The sequence below is a fragment of the Chiloscyllium plagiosum genome, unplaced genomic scaffold, assembly GCF_037043375.1.
Source record: "Chiloscyllium plagiosum isolate Xiang-an unplaced genomic scaffold, Cpla_swu_hap1 HiC_scaffold_27, whole genome shotgun sequence".
NCBI lineage: Eukaryota > Metazoa > Chordata > Chondrichthyes > Orectolobiformes > Hemiscylliidae > Chiloscyllium > Chiloscyllium plagiosum.
Window position 1 is genome coordinate 18565108 of NW_028270165.1, and position 16120 is coordinate 18581227.

General features: G+C 44.5%; 1 protein-coding gene across 1 annotated transcript in view; it reads left to right on the forward strand.

The window, feature by feature from the left end:
• Positions 1-4327, forward strand: part of LOC148143320 (uncharacterized) — a 76566-nt gene extending 72239 nt beyond the window's left edge. The window contains exons 5-6 of the mRNA XM_087975802.1: positions 2599-2720; positions 4281-4327. Coding sequence (XP_087831928.1) covers positions 2599-2720; positions 4281-4327 — 169 coding nt within the window. The remainder of the gene's footprint in view (positions 1-2598; positions 2721-4280) is intronic.
• Positions 4328-16120: the final 11793 nt, after the last annotated feature.

The window sequence follows — 16120 nt, forward strand, 5'->3', positions numbered from 1 at the left end:
CTTCGACTTGGTGTTTTAGTCTTCAATGGAAGCCTTTGACTAGAATGTATATTGGTGTTCCAAGTAGTGAGACTATGGCCTGAGGGGGGCTCCTGGTTTGAAGAGGAGGAGAACAACAACAAAGTGCCATTCCTAGATGTCACAGTAGAGCGAACAGTCAATGGGGGAACTTCACACTAGCATCTACAGAAAAACAACACACGCAAACCAAGTTCTTAACCACAGAAGCAACCATCCCAACACCCACAAACGAAGCTGCATCAGGACATTATTTCAACGAGCCACTACACACTGCAGCACAGAGAAACTACGAAGAGCACAAGAGGAATACGTATATAGTGTATTTAAGGAGAACGGGTACCCAATAAACCCAGTCCGCCGATTTCTCATTGATGCTTCCAAGCTGACTCTCAAAAATTCGGTTTGTCCTTCCATTCTTTCCGATGTTATTTTGTGGGTTTTGAAAACTTTCCCAATCCTCTGACTGAGTGTTGTAGTTGGGAAGTTATGTTGTGGCTGTACAGGACATTGGAATATTGTGGAATACTTTTGGAATATTGTGTGCAATTCTGGTCTCCCTCCTATCTGAAGGATATTGTGAAATTTGAAAGGGTTCTGAAGCACCAATGGATCCACAGAAGATAGAGGCCCTTCTGCTGGCCTGAGTGCGGGAAGGCCTTTAGTGATTCCTCTGCCCTGCTGACGGACCAGTTGGTCCACACCTGGAACGGCTGTTCTCCTGCCCTGAGTGCGAGATGGCTTTCAGCAGTTCTTCCCACCTGCTGAGACACCAGTGGGTCCACACCGAGGAGAGGCCGTTCTTCTGTCCCGAGTGCAGGAAGGGATTTGCTCTTTCCTCTGACCTGATGGCCCACTGGTGGGTCCACATGGGGGAGAGGTCGTTCAGTTGCCCTAAGTGAAGGAATGCCTTCAGCAATTCCTCAGCCCTGCTCAGCCACCAATCAGTCAACACTGGGGAGAAGCTATTTTCCTGCCCCGAGTGCGGGAAGCGTTTTACCTGCTCCTTCGCCTTGCTGAAGCACCAGTGTGTCCACAGCGGGGACAGGCCCTTCAGCTGGCCCGAGTGTGGGAATTGGTTCATGTTTTCCTGCAACTTGCGGAAGCACCAGCGGGGGCACCTACGCTCCCAGCAATCAGATCCCACCGGTGTTCTGCCTTGGGTCACCCAATGGACTGAACCTCCTGCCAGTTCTGACAGTGGGTGCAGTGGGAGAGTAGGTGAGGTGTTTTTGTTTTCTGCTGGACTGCAATTGCCTCTCCCACCCCCCACAACCACAACCACACGGTGGGTCATGGGCGTCATGGTGACTCAGTGCTTAGCACTGTTGCCTCATGGCACCAGAAACCCAGGATCAATTCCACCTTGGGGGTCTGTGTTCAATTTGTGGAGGGTCGGAAAATGGATCTGACTGGGTTACTCTTCGGAGGATCAGTGCGTTGGGCTGAAGGACCTGTTTCCACACTGTAGGAGTTCTACGATCCTATGAGCTTTGCTTTCAGAGGACACTGCTGCTCATTGGGCCCGGGACTGCACATTGGCAATGAAATGATCCAGAGAGACCTAAGACCGCAAGATCATCGGAGCAGAAGTTAGGCCATTCGGCCCATCGAGTCTACTCTGCCATTCGTTAGAGTCAAAAAAGAAATGCAGATGCGATTAGCTTCAGTGTGGAAACTGGCCATTTGTCCCAACAAGTCCACACCGCCCCTCCGAAGAGTAATGCACCCAGACCCATTTCCCTCTGACTAATGTACCTAACTCTATGGGCAATTAAGCATGGCCAATCCACAGGACTTGTACATCTTTGGTTCATGGTAGAAAAGAGGATCACCCAGAGAAAACCCATGCAGACACTGGGAGAATATGCAAACTCCTCACAGACAGCCACCCAAGGCTGGAATTAAACCTGGGTCCCCTGCGCTGTGAGGTTGCACAATGAGCCACGAGATTAATTTAGGATTTCAGGTCAGCATGGACAAATTGGACCGAAGGGTCTGTTTACATGCTGTACGTGTCTCTGACTACTGGTCCTGATGTAAGTTTAAAATAGAGTCCAAGTAACTTTGAATAGTTCAATCTTGTTGAGCTCACCTCCTCAAATGTTTCAAATGAATCCCTCCGAGCGATACTGTTTAAACATGCTGAGTTGGACAAAGTATCCCATCAAGTTCAACACAAACCCAGAGTTGAAGAAGTCAGAAGTCACACGATATCATGGGGACCAAAACTGTTCACAATATTCCAGATGCAGCCTCATCAACGTCCTGTATAACTACACTATAACTTCCCAACATCTATACTCAATTCCCTAACTGATGAAGGTTAGTGTGCCTAAACCCTTCTTCACTGCCTTGTGCAGCGATGTTATCAGAGATATAGGATCTACTTTACACTGATCCACAATCCAGCTTCTGGGAGCACAGAAGTAGAGTAGTGCTGCGTGCGTGTGCTGGGCACATAACCCAGAGGTCGATGGGTCAAAACCATGTGATGCTATTGCTCAATGTCTCCATAAGCTGCTTTCCTTGGCAAAGGTGCTCTGTTCTGTATCTTGCCTTTGCATCTGCTTCCCAAAGCTTCTTCAGTGGAGGAGTGGCAGTGGAAGCTGGAGCCCAAGAGCTCAACAATCCCCTGGAGCTGGAGGAAGGTCCGAGCTCAAAGAAGCCGGGGGCCCAGCTGGAGGCTGGATTTGCTCAAGGTTTGTATCTATTAACTTATTTAAATGGTATCTACTGTATGGGGATATGGTTTACGTTTAAACCGGAGGATCATGTCAGAGTGTTTGTTTATATTTAGCAGTTGTAGTTCGTAAAATACACTCCCTGAAGGAGCACCTTCTATGATGCTGCATTTCTTGCCTTCTGCCCTTCCCCCAGTTGTTATCTCCCATCTTGATTTTATATTTCTTTGGTCAAATTTAATTTCATATTAATCAGACTTTGTATTCACTGTGTGCTAGTAAATTATTTGTTCGAATATTGTAAGTCAAAATGAATGGTGTAATTTCATTTCTGATGTCAGAAGATGACATTGAATGTGCAGGTGTGAATACCAGTAAGTTGTGAAAATAAATCAATAACTTGTGATTTTAGAGCAAAAAGAGCAGTTCACCGCAATCAATGGCATTGTCTCATTTGAAGGTAATGAGTTGAGCCTGACCAACAAACCGTTTCATGCAGTCACCCAATTTAATTAAAATTTTCTTCAACTTAATTGAAGATAATAACTCTGGCATGCTAAAATTTATACAATTTGTTTATAAGACTTATTTTTTGTCCATTGTTCTGCCACATTGGGGAGACTGGATGCCAACTTGCAGAACATTTCAGGGAGCAGCTCTCGGACTCCAAAACTAAACGACCCCACCGCCCCACGGCTGAATACTTTCACTCCCCCTTCCAGTCCGTCAACGGCATGCAAGTCCTGGGCCGCATCCCCTCCAAGATATAGCTAAATGACGCTTGTAGGAAGAACACTTCATCTTCCGTCATGGGACCCATCAACTACATGGGATCAATGTTGATTTCATCACCTTCCATATTTCCCCACACCCTCACTCCCACACCACGCGCCTTGTCCCAGATCCAACCATCCAACTCGGCATTGGCCTCTTGATCTGTCCTACCTTTTTATCTTGCTTCCCACCTATTCGCTCCACCCTCCTGTCTTACCTCTCCTGATCTCTCCCCACCTCCATCGACCTATTCCATTAACAGCTACCTCCCCTTCATCCCCATCTCCTTCCCAATTATCTCTCAGCCCCCTTGGACCAACCTTCATTCCTGATGAAGAACTGATGCTCTAAACCAAGACTGTGGTGAAGGAACATCCTTAATAAGAAAGAGCTCCCAATTCAGATGTATTCCCCGTTTGTTTCCCCGTTCGTCTAGAAATAAGAAATGTCATTTTCTTCCACTAGAAAGTGGTCTTACACTTTGCAGTGTCTGAAGTGTTATACCACTCCACTTCTTTGCCCACCTTTTAAGAATCCTTTCAACCTGATTTTCGGATAATGGTGGCAGTGACCAAAAGCAATCATTTCACTCCTCTTCAATGCCCCATTTCTCCTCCTATGCACCACTTTGACATGTTGTCTGAGTGTGCTTGGTTTTCAAAATGTAATTTGGCCATTGAAATGAACAGGGTTAATCTTTATCGATCACGATCTTTGTTTGCACTAACTGTAATTATCCACCAATTTGCTGGTTTTTGTTCCACCAAAGCGGAAAACAATGATCTGTATTTATGTTGCACTCAGGTGTGAAAAATCAACCCAAGAATCGTCATATTATTATAGTTGACTGAAGCTATAACATGAGGCATTCTGTGGCAGTTTGAGACTAAAAACGTGGCTGGAAAGAATGTAGATTGATGAGGAAAGTCAAAAAGCAGAATCTCTGGCCACAATCTATCAGTCTGGCTTGATTAAGTGGTGGCTCTTCAAAAGCACCTTCCAACCACCACCTCAACCACCAAGAGCAGGTAAGTGTGAATACAGCATTCCAACTGTGAAATATATCGCATTGCTTCTTTGTTATTTATCAAAATCCTGGAATTCGCTCCTGAACATTATTGCAGACCAAATCATAATTGTGAAGCAATTTAAGGGGCAGTTTAGCATCACTTTTTCAAGGACAGTTTGGGAAGGGTTGTTGGCAGAGCCAATGATATTCACATCTCATGAAATAATAAGCAAAGAGGCATGGACAGAGGATTGGCTAATCAATGACACAATTGGGATAAGGGGCATGTTCAGGATAGCAAATTGTAACTAGTAGTCTGCCACAGGGATCAGTGCTGGGGCCAAAGTTATTTACAAAATGGATATGAATTCCTTGGATAAGTAAAGTGAATGCACTATTGCCAAGATTTCAGAAAAGATGGTTGATGGGAAGGCAGGTGGTGATAATGACATGAAATATCTGCAGAGGGAAAAAGACAGATTAAGCAAATGAGCAAACCCTTGGCAGATGGAATAGAATGTGGGGGAGTGAGGTTGTGCACTTTGACAGGAGGAAAAGTGTTGAATGTTAAATGGAGAAAGCTGTTGAATAGAGGGATTTGGAAGCCCATATCCATGCATCTCTTCAGCCAAGTTCAGTGAATAATAGGGAAGGCAAATGGGAGGTTGGCCTTTAAATAGAGTATAAACGTAGGGAGGTTATAGTGAACCTATGTCAGGCACCAGTCAAGCCACAACTGAGCACTGGGAGGGTCATTTACCTAAGGAAAGATATACTGGCTTTGGAGGCAGTCCAGAGAAGGTTGACCAGAATGAAAAGAATATCATATGAAGAGAAGTGAATAGGTTGGGCCTGTACTTATTCGAAGTTAGAAGATTTAGAGGTAACCTTATTTTCACATAAAAGATTCTGAGGATACTTGACGGGGTTAATGTGGAAAAGTTTACCTTTGTGGGTGAGTCTCGCACCAGAGGGAATAACCTGCAAATGAGCGATTGCATGTTGAAGACAGATAGGAATTGTTACTGAGGGCAGTAAATCTGTGGAACATGTTACTACAGAGTGTTGTTGAGCTTGGGTCATTAAGTACATTCAAGGCTGTCAGATTTTTTTTAACCAGTGAGGGAATTGAGGATTATGGGGAAATGGCAGGGAATTGGAGTTGATGCTTACCAGAGCAAACGTGATGTGAATAAATGGCAGAATTGATTCAATGGGTGAATTTAATAGTAAGTAATAAAGGGGAAAAGGGTACAACTGGCAACTACAGGCCAGTCAGTGTTGGAAAATTAGAGATTGTACGGAGTTGATGGTATTTTGGCATTGTTACTGGATTTAACATCTGGAGTTTCAAATTGATGCTGCTATGTCCCCGATGCACTTTGAAATAAATTAATATATCTGGAATATAAAGCTTATCGCTGCTTTGGTGATCTTAGCAATTGATATAAGGACCTATCTTGTTAAGGAAGGAAATCTTTAGTCCTTACCCAGTGAGGCGATTGTGTCACTCTTGATCCACAGTAATGTGGTTAACTCGTAACTGCCCTCTGAAATGGAACTTGGTTTTTCTGGGAGACAAAGTGCCACATCCCATGAATGAATAAAGGAAAATATTCAGCAGAAAACTGTCACTGAAGTGAAGATTGTGATCTAATGATAATGGTTAAGTAACCCAGAGATCTAGGTCTTCTGAGAACAAAACTTCAAATTCCATCATGATCCCAGTAAGGATAAAACATCTTTGAAAGCTGTTCTGAAAGTCCAGTCTTCACAATGACACCTTCTGACACTCACTGCTTTCCTTCAGTCCAAATTGTCTGTGCTGACCAGATATCCTAAATTAACACAGTTCTATTTGCCAGCACTTCGCCAATATCCCTCTCAATTCTCCCTACTACCAGACGTCTTTTAAAATGCTGTAATTACACCAGCCTCCACCATTATCTGGCAGCTCATTCCATACACTCAGCACCCTCTGCGTGAGAAAGTTGCCCATAAGGTTCCTTTTTAAATCTTTCCCCTCTCACCTCAAACCTATACCCTCTAGTTTTGGACTCCCCTACTATGGGGAAAAGATTTTGGCTATTCACCCTATCCATGCTCCTTATGAACTTCTAGAAAGTCACTCCTCAGCCTCCAATGTTCCAGGGAAAACAGCCCCAGCCTATTCAGCCTCTCCATAATCGCTCAAACCCTCCAAATCTGGCAATAGCCTTGTAAATCTTTTCCAAACCTTTCAGAGGTTCATAACACTTTTCCTGTAGCAGCGAAACCAGAACTGAGCGCAATATTCCAAAGTGGCCTAATCAATGTCGTTTACAGCCACAACATGACCTCCCAATTTCTGTACTGAAATGCACTGACCTATAAAGGCAAGCATACCAAACACCTTCTTCGCTATCCTGTCTACCTGCAACTCCACTTTGAGGAAACTATGAACTTGCACTCCAAGGTATCTTTATTGAACAATTCCCGTAAACTGTAGATCCTGCCTTGATTTGCCTTTCCAAAACCCAAATTTCAAAATGGGGTTGAGAAATGTATCAGCCGTAATTGAATAGTGGAACAGACCTGATGGGCTGAATTGCCTACTTTCTGCACCAATGTCGTATGTTCTCTTACTGTCCTACACACAGAGTGTGAGAGTTGGGAGTGGAATAGGTCATTTGGTCTTTCCAGCTGGCACCAGCACTGAGCAGTTCATAGCTGGATATGAATATGCCCGAATCTATGTAGATAAGCTGGAACTTTTTATCACTGGGGCATCAGAGGTTGAGAGGTGACCTTGGAGAGGACTATAAAATCATGAGGGGTAGAGATGAGGTGAACGGCACGTATACGTTCCCTAGGGCGGGCGTTTCAAGAATAGGGAGGAAAGTTTGAAGATGAGAGGGGAAATATTTTTTAAAAACATGACGGGCATCATTTTATTTTAAGACAAACAGTGGTTCGTGTGTGGTATCATGCCCAGAGGAGCTGATGGATGTAGTTACAATCACAATGTTTAAAAGACATTTGGATAAGCACATGAATAGGAAAAGTTCGGAAGGATATGGGCCAATCACTGGCAGGTGAGACTAGTTTAGTTTCAGAACACAGTCAGCATGGACGAGATGCACTGAATGGTCTGTTTCTGTGCTGTATGACTCTGTAACTGTTCTATACTGGTCTTACAACCGTTTTCTTGCCTTCCCCCATAACCATCCACTTCTTTGTTCTTCAAAGTCAAATGATCTCAGCCTTGAATACATTCAACGACCGATCGAACTGCAAGAAGACATCCCCACTTCTGCACTCAATTCCTCTGGCTATTATACCACTTGCTTTGCTCATGCTTGCTGCGCCCGTTTGACAACTGGCATTGACTTGTTTCGAAGGACGCTGAGGCCCCTTTATCCATCCACACATCATTCCTGATGAAGAGCTCGTGCCCAAAACGTCGACTCTCCTTCTCCTCAGTTGCTGCCTGACCTACTGTGCTTTTTAGCGCCATTCGTTTCAACTCTGATCTCTAGCATCTACAGTCCCCATTGCACCACATCTCAACATATCACATTTAAATAATGCACCTCATATCTGTTTTTGTTTTACATATCAAAGGCTGTAACTTCACATTGCGGCACTGCATTTGCCATGTGTTTGCAAATTGAGAAACAGACCTGGATCAACTTTTCCACAGTCCGCCCCCTCCCTCGATTCACTCATTCCTTTCAGTTGCTTCAAGTCAACGATCGAACCCCAGAATGAAAAAAGCAATGGAAAATGTGGTGAGAAAATGACAATTGTACTCACAAATGTTAGACAGAGGAAGGAAGTTACAGTCTGTGGTGAGGATTAATATTATTAAGAGAGAAAGGAACAGCAGCAGCTTCAGAGCTCACGGTCCAACTTCCACATTTCGACAATGACTAATTGGCTGGGCGACCAAACTCCTTCCGGTCCTCCAAGATTCTCCATTGGTCCATGGAAAGGAGCTTACGTGCCATTTATGCAGTCAACCAGGAGTATGCGCAATGCTTTGCTGACACCAGCGGACATGCGCAGTGCTTGCTGACACTGCGGAGCATGCTCAGTATGCTCTGTCGCGATGCTGCTGTTAATGACAAATTTTAAAGTTAAAAATCACACAATACCTGGTTCTAGTCCAACAAACTTTTTTGAAAGCGCTAGCTGTCGGACTGCTGCTCCTGTGTCAGGCAGTTGTGGAGTATAAGATCACAAGACAGAATTTATGACCTTGAGGAGAAAGCTAGAGCTTCCGAACAAGTCTTTTGGAGTACAACCTGGTATTGTGTGATTATTAACTTTATACACTCCAGCCCAACACTGACACCTCTAAATCATGACAAATGTTTAAGTGTCCAAATGCGAAAACGAGAGAAAATTGCCGAAGCCATTTTTTTTGCTGAAATGTTTTTCCCTGTGCCTGTGCATTTTCTTCTTTTTGGATTTTGTCTGGCTGCTCAACGTTTCTGTCTTTACCCCAGGGTAGAGGTATTCCAAAGCCAGAGGGTATAGGTTTAGGGTGAGGGGAGGGGGAATATTTGAAAAGATTTAAAATACTAGGAATAGAATATTCGCCGCTTCCAGGGCGAAAGTAATGACTGCAGATGCTGGAGATTAGAGCGCGGTGCTGGTAAAGCACAGCAGGTCAGGAAGCATCCGAGGAGCAGGAGAATCGACGTTTCTGGCATAAGCCCTTCACCTTGTCCTCTCCAATGTGTAACCGCTTAATCATTTCTAGTGGCTGAGCAGAGGATTATAGGCAAGTTTGGAACACATGAGGATGGCTTCAGCCGAGACCTTGATTTCATGTCACACGACAGGAGACCCAGCTACACAATACACACACACTCTCTCTCACACACACACTCTTACACACTGGCACGCTCGCGCAGACCCTCCCTAACAGACACGCTCTCTCTTAGACATACACAAATACACCCCACACACTCACGGCCACACATACACCCTCTCACATGTTATATTCCTTCACACACACACTTTACCCAGCACACACACGCGCGCACACACGCTTTCTCTTATGCATGCACTTACACACAGCAGTCTTTGGGGTGAATTTGCATTTGCAGGATTATATATTTGGAAATAGAACCCGTCTGACTCAAGATTGGGTTACAGACATACTATAACCTCACAGCTTTCATGTGTTGTCTGACCTGAGGTGTCACCTCCTTTTATAAAACATTATGTTACCTGGAGAATGTGACTTAAAAGAAGTTCTGGAATTTACATATTAACGAACCGAAATCTGTAATCGATTTTAAAAGGTGAAAGACTTAACAGCAATCTAGACGTCTTCAATATATCATTTATGTTGCATGGCACTATAAGTTTTGTTATATATTCTGTGTCTTATGATCCTATTCCGCAGCTACCTGATGAAGGAGCAGCGTTCCGAAACCCAGTGCTTCCAAATAGACCTGTTGAACTATACCCTGCTGTTTGTGTGATTTTTAAACTTTGTTTCCAGTGAATACAGCCCACACCTCCCACTGTTGCCAGTAAACGTTGCAATACCAATGAAACAATGAACCTGCAGTACTGAAAATTTGACAATTTCTAACAATATTAGCTACTCATTCACTGCTCCTTCTGAGATATGACATTGGAAACTTAGTGCTGGTAGCTGAAAACAATGAGCAACTTTAAAACAAAAACCTGTTGGATCTCACGGCTTTCAACAAGCATTTAAGCCTAGCCGTAAGTTCAGGTAATTTCTACATCTCCCCAATTTTGTTACAGCTTCAAATCTCCCAGCAAAAAGGTGCACAAAAAGTAGTTTTTTTAAAAAAAGCTCAAGCTCAAAGTGCACACACTCCCCCAACTCCCCCCACCCCCACTCTCTTTATTATTGGTCAGCTGAGATGTTGCTTTGGAACTGGATCCCTGGTACAGCCAGGTAAAGCATGCAGCTGGGACGACTGAGTGAACCATTTCCCACAACAGCAGGCTCCTTCCCTAAAAAGGACATGAGTGAATCAGATGGGGTGTTTTCCCCTGAAACTGGTTTCATCCTTAGAATCTGAAGTCCAGATTACTCACTGAATTCCAATTCTGCCATCTGCCGCGGCGGGATTCGAACCTGGGAGCCCCCAGTGGCATTCAGCCATGACTCGTTCAATTCCCCCTGCGATGGCACGTGAACTCACTGGTGCCTCCGCAGGTGGGAGGAGCAGGTGAAGCCCTTCTGGCATTTACAGCAGGTGAATGGCCTCTCTCCAGTGTGGACCCGCTGGTGGATCAGCAATGCAACTGACTGAGTGAACCCTCTCCTGCACATGGGACACGTAAATAGCTTCTCTCCCTTGTGGACCCACTCGTGCGTCTGCAGATGGCAGATCCGACTGAACCCCTTCCTGCACACTGAGCAGGTGAATGGCCTCTCCCCGGTGTGAATGCATCTTTGGGTTTCCAGCAGGGATGGGGAAGGGAATCCCTTTCCCTCAGACCCCACATTTCCACGGTTTCCCCTTTGGGGGAGCTTTCCTTGTGTTGCTTTGGATTTGAAATTACAAACAGAACGGGAACATAGTCTTTCCCACCGTGAGGGGTGAGATTTTGATTCCTCCAAGCTGAGTAAATGGTTTGAAGCACTTTTCACAGTCAGCGCGCTGAATCTCCCTTATTCGGTGTCTCAGTATTCTTCCTGCCGCACCAGTGTCCAAAATCTTTCAAGCAAACAAAAACAATCATGTCTTCTTGATTTGAATGGCTGCTGATCTTCAAGTCCCAATGAATCAAATGGCTCTGTCAGAAGTTGATGGATCATTTGCTTTCAGATTTCTTTCTGCACATCTTCCTGCAAAATAAATCACAAAATAAGTGATCATGGTCAGTACAGTTAAATGAACATAACAAAGGTGGCAATTTCGGTAGATTTCCAGATGCCTGCTGATCACACATTATCCAGCACACAGAGACCTGACAACACTTATGCAACCAGATAGCCTTAAGTGTGTTTGGAGGAAAACTTCATTTCAGTGACAATAGCATGGAATAAAGTGCCTAAAAAGGTGCTGGAAATGGACCTGAATCAAGGATATGAAAATGAAATGTCAAGGCTGCTTGAGAAAAGAAAGCCAGTTAGTTACTGAATGACTTTCTGCTGTCGGAGTAAATTAAAAAATGATGAAAAAAAAGGACGTGACCCCATTACTACATTAGAAGGTGAATAATAATTGCAAAGAAACTTTTACAACAGCCAACAATATCAGATATACACCAAATGAAGCATCATACGTCTACATTTTATATCAATGTCCTCATCCCTTAAATGCTGCTCAGTTCCATAAGAAATTACCCTTTTAACTGTGAACATGAGGAAAGAAGCAATCCTTTTCTAGGGTGCAAACTGTAAACCTACCAAACTGAAGGAATACACTAGGAAAACGCTCTTACGAGAAAAAAAGAGTAGCTGAGCACCTTTGGAGACTCTGCTCCCTCCCTGGATTCACTCCAGTTGCTACAAGTGAACAGTGTTTCATCCACCCCATCTCCCCCTCCCCCCCCCCGGCCCACTCTCGGAGGATGGGGAATGGAAAAGGGGTGACATTGCTTTGCTCCAAGATGTTGCCCAGAGGGAGGGAGTTTCACTCTGAAACTGACAGGGCTGCATCCCCGTTGTGACGTCAACAATGGAGGGCGTGCCGGACAGCTGCCCTGCAGTTGAGGCACGTGTGGAGGGTAGTAAACTTTGCAAACTCCTACTCTCCTCGAAGTCAAGCAGTTTGAGTTCAAGCAAAGCAATGGTTTCAGTTTTAGGCTAGAAAACCTCCTCTGTGCCATGGGAACCCTCCTCCCATGGGGAATGCAGGGTTACAGATTCATAGTAACAGGAGGAGTAGGTCATTTAGGCCAAATCCTCCAACCCTGGCAACATCCTTGTAAATCATTTTGGAACCATTTCCAGTTCACAACATCTTTCCGACAGGAAGCAGACCAAAATTACATGCAATATTCCAAAAGTGGCCTGACCAATGTTCTGTACAGTGGCAACATGAGCTCTCAATTCTTTTATTCGATACTCTGAACAATAAAGCAAAGCATAACAAACGCCTACTTCACTATCCTATCTGCATGCGACTCTACTTTTAAGGAGCTATCAACCTGCACTCCAAGGTCTCTTTGTTCAGCAGCACTCCCGAGGACCTTACCAATAAGTGTAAAAGACCTGTATTGATTTGCTTTTCCAAAATGCAGCACCCCACATTTATCTACATTAACCTCAATCTGCCACTCAGCTCATTGGCCCATCTGATCAAAATCCCGTTGTAATCTGAGGTAATCTTCTTTGCATCCACTACACCTCCAATTTTGGTGTCATCTACAAACTTGGTAACTATACCTCCAATGTTTAGATCCAAATCATTTGTATAAATGACAAAAAGTAGTGGACCCAGCACCGATCCGTATTACGCACCACTGGTCACAGGCCTCCAGTCTGATAAGCAACCCCCCATCACCACCCTCTGTCTTCTGCCTTCGAGCCAGTTCTGTATCCAAATGGCTAATTCTCCCTATATTCCATGAGATAAAACCTTGCTCACCTGTCTCCCATGAGGAACCTTGTTGACTGCCTTCCTGAAGTTAATATAGATCACGTCCACCGCTCTGCCTTCATCAATCCACTTTCTTACTGAGAGTCATAGAGATGTCGAGCATGTAAACAGACCCTTCTGTCCAACCCGCCATGCTGTACTGATATCCCAATCCAATCTAATCCCACCTGCCAGCACCCAGCCCATATTCCTCCAAATCCTTCCTATTCATATACCCATCCAAATGCTTCTTAAATGTTGCAATTGTACCAGCCTCCACCACTTCCTCTGGCAGCTCATTCCATACACGTATCACCCTCTGCGTGAAAAAGATGCTCCTTAGAGCCCTTTTATATCTTGCCTCTCTCACTCTAAACCTATGCCCTCTAGTCCTGGACTCCACCATCCCAGAGAAAAGCCTTTGTCTATTTGTCCGATCCATGCACCTCATAATTATGTAAACCTCTATAAGGTCACCCCTCAGCCTCCGACGCTCCAGGGAAAACAGCCCCAGCCTGTTCAGCATCTCCCTGTAGCTCAGATCCTCCAACCCTGGCACATCCTTGTAAATCTTTTCTGAACCCTTTCAAGTTTCACATCTTTCCGATAGGAAGGAGACCAGAATTGCACGCAATATTCCAACAGTGGCCTAACCAATGTCCTGTACAGCCGCAACATGACCGCCCAACTCCTGTACTCAATATTCTGACCAATAAACGAAAGCATACCAAACGCCTTCTTCACTATCCTATCTACCTGTGACTCCACTTTCAAGGAGCTATGAACCTGCACTCCAAGCTCTCTTTGTTCAGCAACACTCCTTAGGAGCTTACCATTAAGTGTATAAGTTCTGCTAAGATTTGCTTTCCCAACATGCAGCACCTCGCATTTATCTGAATCAAACTCCTTCTTCAGAAAACTCAATCAAGTTTGTCAGACATGATTTCCCACGGACAAAACCATGCTGACAATCGCTAATCAATTCTTGTTTTTCCAAATGCATGTAATCCTATCTGCCAGGATTCTCTCCAACAACTTGTCTCCCACGGATGTTAGGCTTTCTGGTCTTGCGTTCCCTGGGTTTTCATTACCACTTTCTTAAATAGTGGCACCACATTAGCCACCATCCAGTCCTCTGGCACCTCACCTGTTACTAGCGATGATACAAATATCTCAGTAAGAGGCCGAGCAATGATTTACCTGGCTTCCCACAGAGTTCTAGGGTACACCTGATCAGGTCCTGTGGATTTATCAATTTTTATGCATTTCAAGACCTCCTCCACTGTAATGTGAACATTTTCCAACATGTCACAATCTATTTCCCCACAGTCTATATCTTCCATGCCCTTCTCCACGGTAAACACTGATGCAAAATAATCATTCAGCATCTCCTCCATCTACTGCAGTTCCACACATAAGCCGCCTTGCTGATCTTTAAGGGACAATATTCTCTCCCTTATTACCTTTTTGTCCTTAATTTATTTTTAAAAACACTTTGGATTCTCCTTAACTCTATTTGCCAAAGCTATCTCATGTCCCTTTTTTGCCCTCATGATTTATCTCTTAAGTATGCTCGTACTGCCTATATACTCTAAGGATTCACTCAATCTCTCTGTCTATACCTGACGCATGCTTCCTTGTTTTTCTTAACCAAAATCTCATTTTCTCTAGTCATCCAGCATTCCCTACACCTACTCGCCTTTCCTTTCACCCTAATTGGAATAAACTGTGTCTGGACTCTTGTTATCTCATGTCTGAAGGCTTCCCATTTTCCAGCAGTCCCTTCACCTGCGAACATCTGCCGCCAATCAGCTTTTGAAAGATTTTGCTTAATACCTGAATCTTCCTCCAATTTAGAACTTCAACTTTTAGGTCTGATATATTATTTTCAATCACTATTTTAATGTTAATAGAATTGGGGTTGTTGGCCCTTAGGTTTTGCACCCTCGCCAGTATGTACATCCTCATTGTGAATTAGAAACTTTCCTTGTACACACTTAACAAATTCCTCTATTTGGCAGATAGGTAAATGGGCAGGAGTTATGCCTTGGGTCCACTCTTCCTTAATTCCCATCAAGCCAACCCCCAATCCCACCCCAATAGTCCAATGGCATTTACCCCTGCAACTGGCGAATGTGTGACACCAGTCCATTCACCTATTCCCTCCTCGCTATACAAGGGGCCAAACTTACCTTCCAGGTGAAGCGGCACTTTCCCTGCACTACCCACAACCCAGTGTACTGCATTTGCTGCTCACAATATGGGCTCATCGACATTGGGGAAAACGAAGCATAAACTGGGTGACTGCTTCGCAGAACATCTACGTTCTGCCGCAAAAAAGACCCTGACCTTCCAATTCCACACCCCACCCTGTCCCTGGCCAACATCTCTGTCTGAGGTTTGCTGTATTGTCCCAGCGATGCTCAGCACTAGTAGAACGAAGAGCACCGAATATGACACTTGGGGACCATACATCCCTCCGGTCCCAATATCGAATTCAATAATTCTAGGGCCTGAACTCCATAGTATCCTCGTCCCTACCACACACACCAAGCCTTGTTATTGCATAGTCTGTCATTCCACACTACTTAGACACGAACAGATTCCATTAACAGTTATTCACCCTCCCACGCAGATCGTTATCAACTCCTTTTTCTGTCCAACAGTTCTTCCCTCGCTTTGGGCTCTGTCTGATCTCCGCCTTCCTCCCACAATATCTCCTGCATATAAACCAACATTTTCCCAATCACCATCAGTTCTGTGGAAGGGTCACCGGCAACTCCTGTTTTTTGTTTCTGATATACAGCATCCACAGTTCTTTCAGATTTTTATTGAGAGAGAGTTGGAAATTTTTTCGAGAGACAGAAAGAGAGGGGTGAGAGACAGACCAGACATGAACTGTTGATCTCCATTCTTACTCATAACGGAAAATCATTGTACTGCTATCACTTCCCTTCAGCATGAAGAGAGGTCATGGCGCATCCGTGAGCTGGTTGCGCAGCGGTAGCGGGTCTGACACCAGATCCGAAGGTTGCTTGTTCAAATTGCATCAGGCTCACTTAAATCAACTT